This window comes from Rosa chinensis, chromosome 6 (genome assembly GCF_002994745.2).
Source record: "Rosa chinensis cultivar Old Blush chromosome 6, RchiOBHm-V2, whole genome shotgun sequence".
NCBI lineage: Eukaryota > Viridiplantae > Streptophyta > Magnoliopsida > Rosales > Rosaceae > Rosa > Rosa chinensis.
In genome coordinates, this window is record NC_037093.1 from 4,734,818 (window position 1) to 4,754,181 (window position 19,364).

At 38.3% G+C, this 19,364-nt stretch overlaps 3 protein-coding genes across 6 annotated transcripts; all 3 read right to left on the bottom strand.

Annotated features, from left to right (window-relative positions):
• LOC112170622 (F-box/FBD/LRR-repeat protein At1g13570) lies at window positions 1–3,022 on the bottom strand. 2 transcript variants are annotated; one of them, XM_024307965.2, is made up of 4 exons: window positions 2,817–3,022; window positions 820–1,641; window positions 516–671; window positions 1–388 (listed from the first exon to the last, which is right to left on the bottom strand). In XM_024307965.2, exons 1-4 carry the CDS (start codon window positions 2,823–2,825, stop codon window positions 101–103), a joined length of 1,275 nt encoding a protein of 424 aa, XP_024163733.1. In that variant the 5' UTR covers window positions 2,826–3,022; the 3' UTR covers window positions 1–100. The 2 variants fall into 2 exon arrangements, with proteins under 2 accessions (XP_024163733.1, XP_040365252.1); XM_040509318.1 differs by having other exon boundaries at window positions 820–1,647.
• A 1,847-nt stretch (window positions 3,023–4,869) lies between these two features.
• On the bottom strand, window positions 4,870–7,057 carry LOC112173570 (F-box/FBD/LRR-repeat protein At1g13570). 2 transcript variants are annotated; one of them, XM_024311223.2, is made up of 4 exons: window positions 6,829–7,057; window positions 5,740–6,564; window positions 5,480–5,635; window positions 4,870–5,340 (listed from the first exon to the last, which is right to left on the bottom strand). In XM_024311223.2, the coding sequence occupies exons 1-4, from the start codon at window positions 6,829–6,831 to the stop codon at window positions 5,035–5,037; spliced, it is 1,290 nt and encodes a 429-aa protein (XP_024166991.1). In that variant the 5' UTR covers window positions 6,832–7,057; the 3' UTR covers window positions 4,870–5,034. The 2 variants fall into 2 exon arrangements, with proteins under 2 accessions (XP_024166991.1, XP_040365642.1); XM_040509708.1 differs by having other exon boundaries at window positions 5,114–5,422; window positions 5,455–5,635.
• A 10,010-nt stretch (window positions 7,058–17,067) lies between these two features.
• Window positions 17,068–19,364, bottom strand: LOC112173100 (F-box/FBD/LRR-repeat protein At1g13570). Of its 2 annotated transcripts, none has more exons than XM_040509709.1 (4): window positions 19,235–19,364; window positions 18,104–18,922; window positions 17,846–18,001; window positions 17,068–17,716 (listed from the first exon to the last, which is right to left on the bottom strand). In XM_040509709.1, exons 1-4 carry the CDS (start codon window positions 19,235–19,237, stop codon window positions 17,426–17,428), a joined length of 1,269 nt encoding a protein of 422 aa, XP_040365643.1. In that variant the 5' UTR covers window positions 19,238–19,364; the 3' UTR covers window positions 17,068–17,425. The 2 variants fall into 2 exon arrangements, with proteins under 2 accessions (XP_040365643.1, XP_024166418.1); XM_024310650.2 differs by having other exon boundaries at window positions 17,070–17,716; window positions 19,243–19,362.

The following is a 19,364-nucleotide window of genomic DNA, read 5'->3' on the forward strand; positions in this document are numbered from 1 at the left end:
TAAAGACTTGCACTTAATATACTCACCAAAATGCAACCAAGTCTATAAGCTGCAGATGATAAACATCATTTGTTACTTTGTTTGGGTAATTTTTGATCAATCATGGGTCCAAGAAGATTATCTCAGCTTGCATTGAGGCACGCCTAAACTGGACCACCTTTTTTAACATTTCCAAAGAACCATCTCCAGAAGCGGGCTGAAGAGTCATCCGCTCAAGCACAGGTGAACTTAACAGCAGAAATTTGATCAAATCTAGTTCAGCTTTGGCACCAGAGATGCAAGTTATTTCTATACCTCGAAGTTGGGTGAACTGATAATTCGAGTTGTCGTCTAAATTTTCTAACCAAGAGTTCACTTCACCCACAACATCCCCATCGTCACGGTGGACCTAAAATAATGTCAATGATATCATTATCTTAAACATTTTATAACATATCTCTCAGAACTACAACTTTTCTGAAAGTAGAGATTTTAAATTTCAAGAATACAATTCATCAAGAAAGTTATAGACTCACAAAAATCTCTAGCTCCTGTAGAGCTGGGGAGCTACTTATGAGGCATAGAGCAGTTGTAATCTCCTCTAGATCAGTGAAACTTACACTCGTAGAAAGAACTTTCAGATATATTAATGGTTCTGGCAGCTTTCCTGGCATGGCACCAGCAGCCAAATACTGCAGCAAAATGGCGAAAGTAAAAAAGCAAACTCATTAGCATATTATTCCCATCATCTTTCATATGATCATCAGATGAAAGTATGAAACATGTTTCAAAAAAAAAAAATGAAAACAAATGAAAGTATGAAACAGCATAACCCTATACCTTTAAAGAGTAACTTGTGATTTCAAGACATCGAATGTGACATAGGTGAACGACAAACTTAAGCAAATTGCTTGAACTGCCAACAACCCGCTTTTGCTTGACATTGAATTCCAAAGCAATGTAAACGTATTCAAGATTCAGAGTATTCCGAAGATTAACATCCTCAAAATCACCCTCAATGACAAGGAACTTGAGAGTTGGTGCATCAATGTTGAGATGTGTGAAACCATTGCAGTTTTTCAAAATCAATCCCTCAAGCATAGGACAATGAACTATGACATCTTCAAACACATTTTGGGTCAATGTAACACGCTCAATGTTAAGACGCTTCAAACTCTTGAAGTCATTGAAAGTTGATGGAAGTTTTAGAATACAATTACGCAAGCGCAAACAGATTATGTCTTCACAAGAAAACAAACATGAAGGCAAGCTGTAGTGCTGACCATTCCCGAGTTCAAGTATCAAATGTTTGATGGAGTTTCTTGATAGATGAAGAACCCATCTATCAATATCAGCAGTGGTTAGAAGATCTCGATGAGAAAGCTTGAACTTGCGTATGGGGCCAATGTGCAGTAAGAGTACTTGATCAACAATGTTTGCAAAGGTGAGAGGATTTTGAGTTGAAACACACCGCTCATCAAACTTAAGATTTTGAAGCATGGCCGATTTGTACCTCCACTTCGTTGATAAAATACTTGTCCTCACTGCCTCCTTGATCGACAGATGTTCCAAAATAATATCTATAACATCACTTGGTAAGTTGCTAATTTTGTCCAACTCCGCCTCTACTTTTGAAGGAGGCTTGGATGCTTTCCTTTGCTCCTGAAACTTTCAATTAATTAGAAAAAAAAAATATCATTGATCAAATATATTGACCAGTAGTGTCCAGACAATTTTAACTATGCCATTGTCTATTTGAGAATGTAATTAAGCAACAAAGATCATATCCTTACATTCAGAACATATTGCCAAATTAATATAGTCTATCACCTAGAAAAGAAGTAGCTTTCCATTCTGTTTTCATAACTAGTCCATATATATGGAAGGATTTGGTTTTAGGCTTTACAGTAATCCTCTAATGCATAGGTTCTACCAAAGGGATAGTGGCTGAGACTCTGATTCTTTTATCACATTGGATTAAGCCAAGATAGGTCTTAAATCAAAGTACATAAGCTGATAAAACTTCTGTCTCGAAAGGAATGTTGAGAACTATGATATCTGTGTTTACTTTTTTAGGAGAATGTTGAGCTTTGCTGGAAGCTGATCGATAAGAAGAAAGAGTTTTTATAATAATGGTCATATGTATAAGAAGCTATTAAGCAACATATTTCTATTCTGGTTTTGTTTGACTTGCACTCTGCCTAAGAGTCTTGTATGCAGGAAAATGAACTAATATCCAGTTTATAGGGCTTAATTGGCATGCAACAAACTAAATAAGCACAAATCTCCAATAAAATTGGTTTTTCAGATAAGACGAGTTTACATATAGGATCATTTAACAGGTAGAGTTGCCATGTAGTCGATCGAAGGCATAAATCCAAATTCGAGTACTACAAATAGAAGATTATTTTATTTTTAATTTTTGTTATACTGAAAAGGATCGATCAAACCTGAGGTAGCATAATCCAAACCCAATTCGCATTCATCACCCACAACTTGGGCTAACCAAAAGGGCTTAATGATCTACTAAAAAGAAGATAGTTAACCAGGTGTGCAGAATCCCTGATTCTCTATTTAATTGCGAACAGTTTAAAAATTGGAAAGTGCTACGACTTCGAAATGCAAATGAATCAATAATCTCGTAAAGTGATCAAGTCCTTGAAAGGCAAAGATCGAGAATTCCTCTAATGCCCTTCACTGTGACTCCATAACAATGAGAAAAACACAACAAGTATGGAGAACTTGCACATGCTTAGTTAAATAAAAAATTATCGATCGAACTGTATGAAAATTATGCAGATTGCACGAAATCAAAACCAAGGAAACCCATCAGTTACCTCAGACATTTTATCCAGAAATTTGGAGATGTTAAGCCCTATGATCACTGCTCAACCACGAAGCTAAAATACCAAGAAGCTCATCACCTATTCACCACATACCGGATGTTGATGTAACGTACAAGAAGAACCAGTTAGGGTTTATAGGCAAGAGAGTTACAGATGGAGAGAAGTCGAGGAGGCTTTGAAGTTTGGTGAAGGTTATATTTTAGGAATTAGAAATTTATTTAGCCCAAGGAGAAATGAAATAAGCTCGACTCATCATGGGCCAACGGTTATGCGTCACAATACACGTGGATGACGGTTGGGGATTCGTTCCCGCCCAACTGTTACAAAACATCTCTGTTTCCTGCATTAACCCTTCGCAGACTTGCGGTGTTAAGTAACTTTTTTTTTTCTTTACAACTAGTATTTCCTATTTCGTAGTCAAATTTAGGAACTCCCACTTACAAAGAGGAGGTTGATGCAGCTAGATCAAATGGTATTGGACTGCAGTCTTAAGTTTAGTGAATTGCACATTGCAACTGATTTTTAACAAATTTTAAAAAGTAAGAACTAAAAATTAGTTTGGCCACAAAACCTTAAAATAAAAATTAACAATAAGAATAGTAGAGTGATTACTGTGTAGTCCGCGAGTACCATGTATCCATCACCCTGAAAACAATAGCGCAGTCAAGTTCATACAAAGGGCAAAAGAAAAATTTCTCAAAATGACCGATTACCATCAAAATACACCTTATTAACAAATAAAGTTGTACCAAACCACGCACACCACCTCTCTACAACCCAATAATATAGAAATGGGTGAAGCAACAGAGGCAATGTATAGATGGATAATTTTACTTTTGGTTTCTATATGTTGGTTATATAAAGTTTTATGATCCGTGAACAGAGAAATATAATCCACAGGTTTCACATTTTTGTAAATTTGCACCATATGGTTTTTTTTTTTTTTTTGAAGCAAACCGACAAGTCTTTATCAAATAAAAATATTACAATCGATAGATATAGAAACTACATTGAATTGAGAAACATAAAAAACTGTATGAAGAACAACGCAAAGGGATGCAATTAAGCATTTGAGGAAATTGGACAAAACCTAAACAACGGACGATATGGTGCACCATCGGACCATCCATCAACGCAAAGATCTGCGTCGAGTACCTTGCCTAATTAACAAAAAGTAAAACCAAATGAAAGCGAAAGAACTCCAAAAGGGCACAAAGCCCAAATACAAAAAGCAACAGCAAAAGAAGCCCAACAGTGCCACAGGCCCAACACCAGATCCAGCCCAGACACCAAGCCCAAACCAAGAACCAGGACCAGATCGGGGTTGGACTCCGGCTGCACCCCGTCGGCGCGCACCGTCTGCAACCCAGAAGAGGAGGACAGGCGATCGAAGCACTCCGACGCACGGCGTCGCCGCCCCACCCAGAACACTACTCCAACCCCTCGCCGATCGATCTAGGCCCCAAAACAAAGTCGCCGGCGTCCGAATATGCCGGCTGCACTGACGAATTCCTGTGGCAGAGAAGGACGGAAATCCGCCTCCGCCGACCTCCCATGGACGTGCACTAGGACCCAAGGCACGACCTCCGACCACGGCTAGCCGCCACCAAGCCGATTCAGAACAAGCGACTGGCCGACTGCCTGAGCCAGCCAGCTAGGAACATTTGATGTCCTTTGGTCTGATGTGTGACACAATTCTTATGCACTGAACTAACATCATTTGCCCTTCAACTCCAATATCTATCCCACAATAAAATTGAAAAATATTGGTTTAAACACGAGACGTGCATTAATTTGGTTTAATTTGAACGTTAGATAGTTGAAAAGGATCAAAATTCTGCAACCATGAACCGTCATAAAATAGATAAAAGGAGTACTGATAGTACTTTGGTTCACATCAAGGTTTAATACATAGTTACATACCAAACGGCAGAGTCCAATCCCAATTGTGCCAGCAAAAGATAAAAAACTCCGACAACAAACCAAAACCGTGAGATTCATTTCTCGACCGATTTTCAGGTCAAGCCAGACTACCTCCGATGCTGGAAAGTTGGAATAATTAACATTCTACCCATATGCTACATTGTTCAGACTTCAGACAAACAGAGATTAAAGACTGCACAAATACACATTATCTTCAACCAAGTTTTGTTAGTGGTTGCTGTAGAGACTCATTGATGAATGGCTGCTGTCGAGACTCATTGATGAATCAGGGATCCAAGTATATAATCTCTGCACTTGAGGTCCGCCTTAACTGGAGCAACTTCTTTAAAACTTCTGAAGAACCATCGGCGGATAAAGCCCTAATAGTCATCGTCTCAAGCGCGGGTGAATTTACAAGCAAAAATTTGATGAAATCTAGTTCAGCTTTGCTACCAGAAAATTCGGTTATTTGAACAAATTGCAGTTTGGGGAATGAGCAATTTATGTCGTCATCTAGGTTATCCAACCAAGACTTTGCTTCTTCTTTAACAGAATGAAGACGGTTGAGGCGCTGAAGAAGGCTGAGGCGGACCTGAAGAGGGTTAAAAGCTTCAGAATATCGGATATGTGACAAAACAATTTCCGAAACAACAAATTCTTATAGTAGAAGTGATTTGAAGTTTCAAATTAACATAAAAAAATACTGCATGCATCAACAGAGTAAACCTCACCATAACATGTAGTACTTTCAGAGCAGGGGAGCTTCTCAGAAGATATATAGTAGTTAAAATTTCCGCAAGAACATTAAAGCTTAGGAGGAGAGAAAGAAAATTTAGATGTAGACATGGTTTGGGGAGCCTTCCAGGCAAGTCACCAACAGCTAAATACTGGAGCAGAAGATGCAGAAATTAAATAGAAGACTCAATGAATATGGTACAATTCTTATAGCTATATAAATGACTATTAATGGAACAGGAAAGCACAGAGTTACCTGTACAGCCGCACCATCAATTGTGAGCCTCTGAATATGAGGCAGGTCAACGAAAAATTTTGCCAAATTGGAAGAACTGACATGATCTTGTCTGTGATAAATGCGCCAAGGATTAAAGCGAACAACAGCAAGATTTAAGGTATTCTGAAGACTAACATCTTCCAAGCGACCAGAGAAAGAAAGGAATCGAAGATTTGGGGCATCAATCTTGAGATGGGTAAAGCCAATACATTTTATAATTGTCAAACTCTCCAGCAGAGGACAGCAAAGAATCAGATTTTCCAACACATCTTGGGCCAAGGCAACACGCTGAAATCTAACCATCTTCAAAGTTCTGAAGCCTTTGAATGTGGTTGGAGGTTTCAGCAAGCACTGAGATAACTTCAGCTCAATCATATCTTGATAAGAAAAGAAACGTAATGGCATCTCGTATTGAGGCCCATCAGGAATACGAAGTTCGAAAACTTTAATAGAGTTTCTTGATAGATGAAGAACCCATCGATCAATATCTATTGTAGGTATAAGATGTGGGTGAGAAAGCACAAACTTCTCTACTGGGACAATGTGACTTAAGAGTACATGATAAACAATGTTCACGAAGGTTGCACAGTTTTCAGTCGAGAAACACTTCTCATCAAATATAAGTCCTGAAAGCATAGCCCATCTGTTCCTCCACCTGCTCGAAAGAACACTTGTCCTCACTGCCTCCTTAAGAGTCAAACATGACAGAATTTTAACTATAACATCACTTGGTAAGTTGCTGATTCTGTCCAACTCCATCTCTATCTCCACTTTCGAACGGGACTTGGGTGGTTCTGTTTGCTCCTGACATGTTGAAGCATTTTAAAGAATACTGAATCACTGATCTGATAATAGAAAATTTTCTAGCATTTCCTATTTACCAGATGCAAACTCCCTATTTTCCGCTGCCAACTGGCAGAAGATAGAATCTTGAGCTACAAAATTCGAAAACGTAACTAACTTCCAGTGAAATAAAGGCAGAGAGGAATCCCTAATTCCCTATATCCACCGGAAGAACAACACAATTCATAAAAGCACACAAAGCTACGCACATACTTCAAAACTTACCATATCACTTCAATTTTGTCCAGAAATGTGGAGACACTAAGCCGGAGAAGTTCCCGTTGCCAAGACCACTGCTCCAAAAGCTTTTCCTCGCAGTGACCCAAACTAAAACTATGAATTTGGGTTGCATGCGAGAGAGACAAAGCAACAGAGAATTATAAGGTTTTGCGAACAGCTTATAGTGTCGTTGGTGGGAGAGTCTGTTAAGGAAAGGGGAATTGCAAAATAATTAAAACAATCTCATGCCCAGGAATGGGTTTGTTTCACATATTTAAAGTAGGAGTCATTCCTTTACACCAAAAAAGTAGGAGTGATTACCTCACAAGGAAGTAAAGGAATGGGTTTTTTACACATACTTAAAAGTAGGAGACTAGAAGTGATTCCTAAAGTAGGAGGGATTCCTTTACGAGGAAGGAATGGGTTCACATGTTTAAAGTAGGTGTAATTCATTTACAAGGACGGATACAGTTCGTCTTCATTCTAGCTGGTGGTCCTTGCAGAGATGAGGAGTGAAGCTTGGGCATTGGGCTGAGCGGGTAATTGGTCTGATTAGGGAAGTTAGTTGCAAGTTTGCAACAATTTGGGTCGGTATCTGACAACTTGAATTAACAACCCAAACAGGCACACCAAGGCCCACAGACCAGGACACAGGATGGGCAAAGCCCAAAAGAGACACCAAGCCTTCTAAACTGGAACTTTCCACAAATGTAAAAGAGGAAACAAATCAAAATGGAAAAGAGACGAAACAAACAAAGGTTAAACAAAATGAATATGACTATATTACTTTCATGCGATTTCATTTTATTACTTTACTCTTCTTTTTCAAACATTAACTCTCCTTTCTTTGTATTTTGAAATAAAATTTGTTGTATTCTGTAAAACTTCACTAAATTTTAAATACTTTTAAATGGCAAGTGATAATATTGTTTATATGAACATTAATTTTTTTTTTTTTTAGAGAAGTGTCAACTCATTACATTTATCAAAAAAATTATACATAATGGCTCATTCTTGTGGGGCTATCAAAAGAATCATTACCTAAGTAATTCAACAGTTTTAAAGTTTAGTAGATCGCTAATTTTGTCCAACTTCATATCAACTCTTACTCGGTAAAAACTAAAAAGAGTCTCACATCAGTGGAGAACCAACTGGGGTAGAGTTAATGTTTGAAAATTAATTTTACCGATTAACAATAAGAATAACGCAAGACTATAGCAGAGTCTAGTTCATACAAGGGGCAAAATAAAAAAATTTATAAAAAAAAAAAAAGCAACGTGACCGATTACCATCAAAATAAGGGCACATTATACATATATAAAAGTAAAATGAGAATGGTACTGTTGAATGAATAGTACTACAGTGACCTGCCCATTTTGCCCCTGGATTCTCTTTGGCTTTTTACCTGATTGCCCCGACAGGTGTACATCTTCATTGGCGTCCGAGGCTTTCCGCGTGGCTCTGCTTCCTTGCTCCACGAAGAGAGAACAATCCAAAGAGAACGAAAATGTTCACCTGGTCAGTTATTGACCAAGAAAATAATGCTCAACCACCCTTTGATGTAAATCCAATGGCAGAGAGAATTATTTTTAAGTTGAGGTGTTTTGTTTTTCACCCTTGAATGTAAATCTAAGGGTTATTGAACATAAATTCTTTGGTCAGCAACTGACCAGGCGAACACCACTGCCAAAGAGAAATCAAGAACGATCGAGACCTCGAGGGAGTCCAGGTGTGTTTCTTTACTTTGCCCGAAGAGAGAGAGAGAGAGAGAGAGAGAGAGAGAGAGAGAGAGAGAGAGAGAGAGAGAGAGAGAGAGAGAGAGAAAGAGGTGATATTCATCTCAGCACAAGGTTAGTTGTCCTTCATCACGAGAGTGATCAGAGAGGTGCACAAAGAAAGAAGTTCCCAAATTTCCAATTGTTGAACCTTGATTTTGTTGATTCAATTTTAAATTGTCCTCTCATTCTGATGCGGGATATGTATTGGATTTAAAAGTATTGATTTGGGGGTTTATACACATATTACTTTGTTGTGTTTGCCTTGATATTTAGAACAACTAGAGGAACAATTACTGAACATCATCTTCAAATTTTGCAGGTATGACAAATCTGCTCTAGCTTTTCTTCAAGAAAGGTCTGCCCATAAAGATTTACTTTGTTCTTTTCTTAAAGTCTTAGTCTTTTTCATGTTGGTCATTGCGGTTTTGACTCCTATACCTCAATTTGGAACCACTGCTTACTTAACTGGATATTTTACAATCAAGCTAGCCCTCAAACACTATTAGATTAATGAGCAACTACTATATGGTACGTTCCTTTGAGTATTTAATAATCATGTTTTAGGCTTTTAGAGAAACATTTGCAGGACCTTAATTTATGGTAACTTTTGCTTCAATGTATGAACTAGCAGCAAAGCAATTGAAATATCAATTGCATACTCAACATCATGATGCAGTTACTTATTCCTTTTTTCATTAGTGAGCATATACGAAACATAATGCAGATAGATCGATCAATAAGATCAAAGCTATGTTGTTAGAGAAAAAACTTTTCATTCTTTTCTAACAAATACATGAAAACATTTAAACCTGCTAACGATCAATTCTTTTGTACCCTCCCTTAAGTTGTTAATGTTGGTGCCATTTGTTTCGAAATCAAAAAACCCAATCAAAAAATCATCTTGGTGCATTTATTTCAATTTGATTTGAGTAGTATGTTTAAGTCCATGAAACAAAAAACAACACCAAAGTAATAAGTGATGGTAACCTGATCACAAGCAGGGGACTTGACACTGTTGCCAAATTGCATTGGTAGCCAACTGCATAATTTCTGCAATGTCTTTATGAATACCTTAGCTTCTTCAATATATTGGTCCCTGCTTCCCTACCATGTAGAAATTCATGATATATTTCCCCATTTGTTTTTCAGTGTGTCAAACTTGATAGGCTTGCACATTATCTAGATTCTGATATTGCTTCACCCTCCATGGCATGTTAACAAGCAATGCGAGGATTTGCTTCCATCAAAGTTTGTTCAGGTATGCCCAATCAACTCTCTTTACTTGGTTGATCCATGCAAGTGATGCAACACGTGCACACACATATTCAAGTATTGTTGGATGTGTCTGACCTGGATGGCCTAGGTGCATTCCAGTAGGAGTAACTGATGTAACTATGGCCTTTGTATTGTATTGTATAGTTAGCTTTTGCTGCTTATTTGTTTTCAGAAACTGGTGGAAGAATCACACTGAACTGTTTGGAGATTTAAATCTTCCCAGAACTTCGTGGTAGTACTAAGCAGTAAATGTCGACTAAGCTGCACAGGAAAGGCCCAAAGCCAACGTGGATTCAGCTTTGGATAGAGTATGTGTGGGTGAAGTCTCACCTCCTTTTGTTAGATTGAAACCTGCTGTTTTTTTTTTATTGATAGGAATTCTTTGCCAATGATTTATAATCAGTTTATGGAGAATGATAATACATTGTTAAATGAAAAATGATGATACATTGATTAAAGTTGAGTTATTAGCTGTATTGGGAGTACGTGAAGTCTTCATTGTGGACACTTTTTGTAGTTATTAACTTTGAAATCTAGCCACGTTACCACTGTTTTTTAACATGTAAAACAAATAAACAATATATAATATACAATCTAAATTCAGGACCATTAAATCGAATGATATTGATCATATTTCCGCAGCATCGTGCGGATACACTAACTAGTTGACTAATAAAGTTGTACTGGAACAGGCATACTGTTAAGAGAAAATTGCACACAGTAAGCGTAAATGTCACCCAACATAATTTCACTCGTATTCATTTAGTGAATAGAGTTTTTATTATTTTGGGTTCGACCCATTCAAGACAGAATGTGTCTCTTAATTACAATCCCTTGTTACAGGGAAACACCCTTTGATTCCAATTATGAAGAAACCAATTGATGAGATGTGTGTTTGTTTGTTTTTGCGGCTGCACCCGGACATTTGAATGGGTTGCCTACGTACCCTTGGAGAGGGATCAAGCCACTCGTAGTTCAAGAGTTCCAATGAGTGAATGACTCATTGGAGGCCTTTGATTTTAGAATGAGAGTAGTGTTTGGGACGAATTTGGTTTAAGTGGACCAGAGATTCGATTTTGTGTTTAGGACGCGGTTGTATCTAGATTAGTTTGTTTCTAGATTGCCTACATACCCTTTGCGGGATCAAACCACATGTAGTTCCGGCATTTGAGATTTAAATGGGTAGATGACCCATTTATTTTGGATTTGTGATTGGGAGATTTGAAAGGTCTAGAGCCTTTGAATTTTGTGTCATCTGGGAATGATTTGATTTTCTGATGCTGGGAGAATTTGACTGGAGTCAGTGATTCATTTGGGACTGGTCGAATTTAACTGGTGGAGTCAGGGATTATGTTTGGAGTTGCGGTTGCATCTAGTGGGTCGCTAGATTTCCTACATACCCTGTGAAGGGATCAAACCACTGTAGTTCATTAGAATTTGTATTTCTGGTTTTGGTTTTGTACCAATTTTTACTCAACGGGTATGTATTTCAAACTCGTCGAGAGAACACATTTTTTGGTGGACACCCGAATTTAATGGAGCGTCCGTTGATTTGATCTGGGGACCCAATGTACTGAGGTTTGCAGCGGGCCTTGAAATTTGGAATGGGCTTTGGGCTGCAAATTAATCGGGCCCGAACTTCTGAGGTGAATTGATTTAGACACCCGTTGTGTTGAGCTTCTAAGGTTGGGCTCTGTGACTTGAGATGGGCTTCGCACTGCCAGGAAGTTTGAATGGGCCCAAATTTCTGTAGTGAGAGGGCTCAAGTAAACCAAAGGTGATATGGACACCCACGAATCTTATATCTGCACCCAGCTTATGTATTCGAGAACGTCATCTCCATTCGATAAGCATCAAATCTCTTTGGCGTGGACATCAGCTTAGACAGAGGTTGAGTTGGAGATGGAGATTTAACTCCCGAAGATGCAGTTGGATAATTGTGCTTTTAATTATATATATTGTATATTGATCAGCTTTCCACCGCCAAAGACATCATTGTCATCACTTTGGCCTTGACTCTTCATGCATCAAAGCTCAAAGTTCTATTGCTTTTTTTTAACACCACCGCTTGTCTTCTTTTATTTTCTGCCAAGATATGATTACTAGGTGCAGAGTTCATTTCATGCCACACAAATGAAACTTGTAGCCTTTGAATATTGTTTCCTTTTCTTCTTGACAAAGAAACACGTAGCTAGACTTTGACCCTCTGCATTCAAAGAAGCTTGCTGCTCATTTGCTTAATTGGATGTCTTGAAAGCTTTTGTCTTTAGTCCAAAGTTACAGCAGCATCACGGTTTTGACAATTATGCTTAATTGCATATGAGATTTTTTGTCTTGATGTGTATTAAACCACTGCCCCATGATCAAAGTTTCATTAAACTCGTTGTTTCGTGGTCCTTGTTGCCTGGCTTTTATTCAAAGCAAGCATGTGGCAAATATTTCCTGCTCAGCTTCATTATATATATGTTGTGTCCCTTCAAGCATCTGGGAGCAAATTTGCAGCAACACACTGATAATTATCGTTTCAAGGAGTGTAAAGCTTCGTCTCTGTCATTTTCAAGAATGTCATCTTCTTCTTTTAGACGGGGAACAATAATCAAGTGTTCATATCAATTATTCTTTCTGTCAGTCTTTTCGAATCTTTGACAGAGCCATTGTTTATATACATGCTGCAGGTGCAAGTGAATGCAGGATCTTTGACAGCGAAAGCCATTTCCTTGCTGGGATTTGGTGGAGGAAGTGAGTCCGGATTCACATAGAAGTGAAGAGACTTCTGCTTCACGGCTTGGTCCCAATTTTCTGATTCCTTTCCTTCTCGCCTTCAGGTTGTTGGAAGCACTCCAAGAGAACATCAAGGGTGAGCTTTTCTCTCCAGACACCAATTATGATAATTTGTGGTTTGTCTTGCTTGGTCAATTCTTTGTGTGGCTTGTTTGCAGGTGGTGCAAGGCCATTTGTTGTGTTGCGGTGGAAAGGAAGGCAGGAGGTAGAAGGCTTTTGGTGGTGACCGTTGTTGGTTTGCAGAACAGATGACATGACATTCCACCGATTGGTCATACACTCGTGGATACACATGTATCGTATACGAGATTGCGACCGTTTGGGGATCTCCATAGCTCCATGGTGGTGACAGATGGCATGACATTCCACCGATTGGTCATACACTCGTGGATACACATGTATCATATACGAGATTACGACCGTTCGGGGATCTCCATAGCTCCAGTGACAAGAGATGCTGCACAGAAAAAACGAAGTAGCATTGGTGGATCAGAGAGGCCCCAACCTTTTCGTCGTTGGCTTGTCGGCTCCTCCTTAAAATTGTTGAACACTTCTCTTCTCTGCAGCAGGGCTTCGTCTCTTTCTTGATGTATTTCCTGTGTGTCTTCTCTCCAGCCTTTCCTGCTTCTGCTCCCCTCTAGCCCCCCATTTTATAGGGACTTGGGATCAGCTAGAGATAAGCTTCGAGCATATCCAAAATTTGGATTCGAATGGATTCCATAAACTTTGAATTTCAAATATGCTATCCTGAGCTCCGTTGAGGTTGTTAGTTTCTTTCATTTCAACGTGGCTAATTTGTGAGCTGCCATAATTGCATTTGAATCTCCAAACGGTGCGGTCAATCCCATTTTGTGGATAAGTCAATCTGATTTTTGCATGACCAGACTTGCTTTTGAAACACCATCCTCTTTCTTTCCAACGTGGGGTTGATTCCATGCTTATCCCTTAGCGATTATTTCCTTGGAATGTCTAACAAAACTAGAGTCCATTTATGATGAACCCACTAGGAGTTAAAACTCTTCAGATAAGAAGAGTTGAACACTTTTGTTTTAAAAGCTTCGTGCTTCCACTCAACACGTGAGCTACAAACTGCTGATCATCCTCCCTTTTTTTAAAAAAAAAATTTTGAATTTTGTTTGCAATAAACTCCATCAACTGCAAGTACCATTTGAATTCCCAAGATAGCGTGATAATATCATCACAAGAAATGTGGAGTAAATCCAGCTCTCCCAAACTTGGACGTCACTATCATGCTTTGTGTTTGCCCTTTTTTTTTTCAACACATACCACCTCATATGGTTTTGTTTTATTGGTTTACGCACGAAAGGTGCATTTGGTAATTGCGATCATTTGAACGTTAAATAGTTGAAAAGGATCAAAATTTTGCAACCATGAACCTTCATAAAGAAGATGAAGTACTGACAATGGCGGAGCTAGGATTTTAAAATGGGGTGGGCTAAAAAAAAATTTTTAATAAAAATTTACTAATGCTTTAAATTCTTCTTTTTTTTTATTTTTAATTTTTTACAAGTAACATATTTTATTCCTTCCTTAAATTAAACCCCATCATAAATCAGATACATATCAAATAATCAAATAGCTAACTGAATTTTTAGTTATCAAACGGACAAAAATCCTAGCAGAGCGCTGCGGTGCTCTAGCCTTGCACACGCTGCCGTTTATGTCCAAACGCTGTCGTCTGTCGACGTGTTTCTTCTAAAGCCTTGCGCACTCTTGCGCCCAGACGCGGTTGCCTGCTTTCTTGGTCGGTGTCCTCGTTGGTGATAGGTTTCATTTTGATTTCCCTACCTCTACACGGATCAGGGCTTCTCTTTCGCTGGTGTGGTGTGGATCTGTGTTACCGAAAATCTTTAATTATTAAATGAGTTTTTTACCAATAACTACAAAATGACATTACTATTTACCAATAGCAGACTCCAAAACCAATAGCCCATGCGGCCAATAATTGAAACAGGCTGTCAGCCCATTTTATAGAAAAAACACTCAAATATTAAGAAAATTACGAAACATGCCACTGAGACTCACATAACCCATTTCTCCCAAAATCAGAACGGTTCCAAAATCGAAAACATCCCAAAATCCAAATCCTCCCTAAATCGATCTAGGGCTCCGACGAAGGTAGGGGACGAAGCAACTGGCGAATCGATGCGGCGAAGCAACTGGCGAAGGGAGGTTACGAATCCTGCGAAAGGAGGCTGCCAATCCGGTGAAGGGAGGCTGCCAATCCGGTGAAGCAAGGCTGTGAAGCAACCTACGAAGCGAGGCTGTGAAGCGAGCGAAGTGAGGCGGCGAATCCGGCGAAGCAACCGGCGAATCTAGGCTGCGAAGCCGGCGAAGTGAGGAGGCGAAGGGAGGTTGCGAAGGTTAGCATAATGCATTAGATATTGTCTGTAATGATGAATCTTATAAAAAGATGTACAAACATGATTGGGCCACTAATTTTTAATTGCTGCAGGTTATCAATTTGACTATGTATTTGGTTGGACAATACTGAAGTATCCACAAATTGGCTCCAGTTCCAGAACACGAGTGAGTACTTAATTTGTTGGGGTTTTCTCTAAAGGGAAATAATATCCTTTTTGTTTGTGTGTATATCTGTATCGATAATTATCGTTATTTCATTTGAATGTCTTTCTAGCAGGCAAGTTCAAAACCAGCTTTGAACCCTGGACCTTCTGCAGAAAGAACAGAAAGGCCTTCAGGTTTGTAAGCTTAAGTTTTCAAGCAAGGCTTGAAATGCATTAGTCTTTACTTATGTAAATAGGAGTTTACAATATCTTCAATAGTTGGTCTTGGATCTGTGGTTTAGTCTTTGATTGAATTAATTTTTAATTATATGAATATTTCAGTGGGCCAAGATTTTCGAGATAGATTCTCAGGTACGGTTGAAGTATTTTCTAGAAGGAATGGTTCTGGGCATGGTTCACATGATGATAACTCCAGACATAGATCAACTGATGATGCGCCATCATCCAAAGATGTGGTGAGTGGTGCCAACATCTTATACCCTTTATGTTTGAGAAATTTTGAGGGTCAGTACCTTTAGCCTCATGTTGTCACAGGTTTTGGCATGGGTAAGCTATAATAACCTTGTGTTGTTTATTTGTTTTGCAATTTGGTGGAGCTGTACTGATCCTAATTTATTTGTTATTTCTGCAGGGCTCAGCAACATTTTGTTTGTAGGTCAGTAGCTATAGTATGATTGTTAGTTTTGTATTGAGGGTCAGTAGCTCTAGTTTGTGTTTATGTTAGTTTCTTATGGTTCTTTGTTCTTGCAAGTTCATGGATTAGTTGCAAATTTTGCTGCTTGTATCTTCTATTTCCTTTCATTTTTTTCTTTTCCAATTTTTATCTTGGAAAGAAATAGAAGAAACTATAGAGATTAGGCTCTAAGTTTAGTGACAGTTTTTATGTGTTTGAATGCTATGATTTTTGAAGAGAAAGGATTAGAGTTGTAATCGCCAAAGCATTTTTGGGCACACTTTGTCATCCCTTATGCTCTGTATTGCCAATTGACTTGCAGGATGAAGCTAATGAAAGCAATGCTGAAGTAAGCAAATGCAAGAAGGCCAGGCTAGTATACTACTAGGGATCAGTACACTACTGAGGGTCAGTATACTACTGGAGCTAGTATACTACTGGGGGTCAACATACTACTGAGGGTCAGTACTCCAGGAAATCTTGCTGGAGAAACTTCTTCACTATGAGAAGAGGTGAAATTCAATGCAACTTATATGTGCAAGCAGCAAAGTCAGAAATAAATGATATATTGTTCAAGTTTTATATTGTAATATTTATTATTAAATAAATGAGTTGTTTCTAAGAAAAACAAAGATGGAATATAGAAATATTATTTATTCACAATGTTACTAACATTCAGCAGTGTTAATTCACATTATCAAACTCACAAGGGCAGATTCGTAAATTACTTACCAATAGAAATAATTCAAAAAGTGAAGGAATCTGACCGCATGGGCCATGAACAGTATCGCATGGGTCATGAACAGTACCGCATGGGAATTTGAAAAAACAGGTCTGCTAATGGTAATTTATAGACTAAAAGTGTAGGTAGTGGTAATTTGCTATTATTAAATTTGTATCATAATTCTCAACCAACTTTTTTTTGACCTAATTTACCCAAAAAAAAAGCAAGTTTTTTATGCGAGTATGCCTCTTAAAGCAAAATAGAAAAAAAAAAAAAAAAACAATAAAATACTTCAAGCAACGAGATAACATATATATGGCCAAAAAAAAATTAACATATGGGCTAAGTTTATAAATTTGGGGTGGTGGGCTACTTTTTAATATTTAACTTTTTAAACTAAAATTAAGCGACAAATTATTTTTTTTTCAAAATTTGGGGTGGGCTATAGCCCACCGGAACCCGTGTGTAGCTACGCCTTAGAGTACTGATAGTACTGTGGTTCACATCAAGGTTTATATTTTGTCCAAAACGGCAAAGTCCAATCCCATTTGGGCTAGCAAAAGAGGAGAATTCCGACAAAAGTCCAGTTTACCGCTTTTTTAAATAGAAACTGTATCCACAAAACTAATGTCACCAACTGAAAATATACTGAGATCAAACTAAAACCGTGAGATTCATTCCTCGACCGATTTTCAAGTCAAGCCAGACTACCGACCGGAGCCATTTTGTTCAGAGAGTAGGAAAGTTGGAATAACATTCTACCCATATGCTACATTATCTTCAACGAAGTCCAGTTAGTGGTTGCTGCCGACTCATTGATGAATCAGGGATCCAAGTATATGATCTCTGCACTTGAGGTACGCCTTAACTGGAGCAACTTCTTTAAAACTTCTGAAGTACCATCGGCAGAAAAAGCCCTAATAGTCATCGTCTCAAGCACGGGTGAATTTAGAAGCAAAAATTTGATGAAATCTTGTTCAGCTTTGCAACCAGAAAAGTCGGTTAATTGAACAAGTCGCAGTTTGGGGAATGACCAATTCATGTCATCATCTAGGTTATCCAACCAAGAGTTTGCCTCTTCATCAACAGCAATGACCTGTTCTTCATGGTGAACCTGAATAAGGTTAATAGCTTCAGAATATCGGCCATGTGACACGAAACAACAAATTCTTATAGTAGAATTGATTTGAAATTTCAAACTAACATAACCAAATACTGCATACATCAACAGAGTAAACCTCACCGTAACATGTAGTACTTCCAGAACAGGGGAGCTTCTCAGAAGATACAGAGAAGTTAAAATTTCCGCAAGATCATTAAAGTATACGAGGAGAGAAAGAAAATTTAGTTCTGGACATGGTTTGGGGAGCCTTCCAGGCAAGTCACCAACAGCCAAATACTGGAGCAGAAGATGCAGAACTTAGAGCACTCAATAAATATGGTACAATTCTTATAGCTATATAGATGACTTTAATCGAAGTATGAAAAAGCACAGAGTTACCTGTACAGCAAAACCATCAATTTTGAGCCACTGAATATGAGGCAGGTCAATGAAAAATTTTGCCAAATTGGAAGAACTGACAAGATCTTGTCCGTCATAAAGTTCCGTCAAATAAAATTGAACAACAGCAAGATTTAAGGTATTCTGAAGACTAACATCTTTCAAGCCACCAACAAAAGAAAGGAATCGAAGATTTGGTGCATCAATCTTGAGATGTGTAAAGCCATCACAGTTTATCACTTCCAAACTCTCCAGCAGAGGAATAATCAGATTTTCCAACACATCTTGGGCCAAGGTAACATACTGAAAAATAACTCTCTTCAAAGTTCTGAAGCCTTTGAATGTGGTTGGAGATTTCAGCAAGCAGTTAAATAACTTCAGCTCAATCATATCTTGATAAGAAAAGAAACATATGGGCATCTTGTATTTAGGCCAATAAGGAATATGAAGTTCGAAAACTTTAAGAGAGTTTCTTGATAGATGAAGAACCCATCGATCAATATCTTTAGTAGGTATAAGATGTGTGTGAGAAAGCACAAACTTCTCTATTGGGACAATGTGACTTAAGAGTACATGATAAACAATGTTCACAAAGCTTGCACAGTTTTCAGTTGAGAAACACTTCTCATCAAATACAAGACCTGAAAGCATAGCCCATTTGTCCCTCCACCTGCTCGAAAAAACACTTGTCCTCACTGCATCCTTAAGAGTCAAACATGACAGAATTTTAACTATAACATCACTTGGTAAGTTGCTGATTCTGTCCAACTCCATCTCTATCTCCACTTTCGAACGGGACTTGGGTGGTTCTTTTTGCTCCTGACATGTTGAAGCATTTTAAAGAAATACTAAATCACTGATCTGATAATAGAAAATTTTCTAGCATTTCCTATTTACCAGATGCAAACTCCCTATTTTCCGCTACCAACTGGCAAAAGATACAATCTTGAGCTAACAATTCGAAAAAGTAACTAAATTCCAGTGAAATAAAGGCAGAGAGGATTCCCTAATTCCCTAAATCCACGGTAAGAACAACACAACTTATAAAGCACACGAAACTTCGCACAGTATTCACTACTTGAATGGATTAAGTCAAATGCAAATTACACAAATCTAAATCCAAGTAGTTACCATATCACCTCAATTTTGTCCAGAAATGTGGAGACCTTACGCCGGAGAAGTTCCCTTTGCCGAGACCACTGCGAGTGCCAGTGCCGGGGTGCGTCAAAAGCTTTTTCTCACAATGACCCAAACCAAAAAT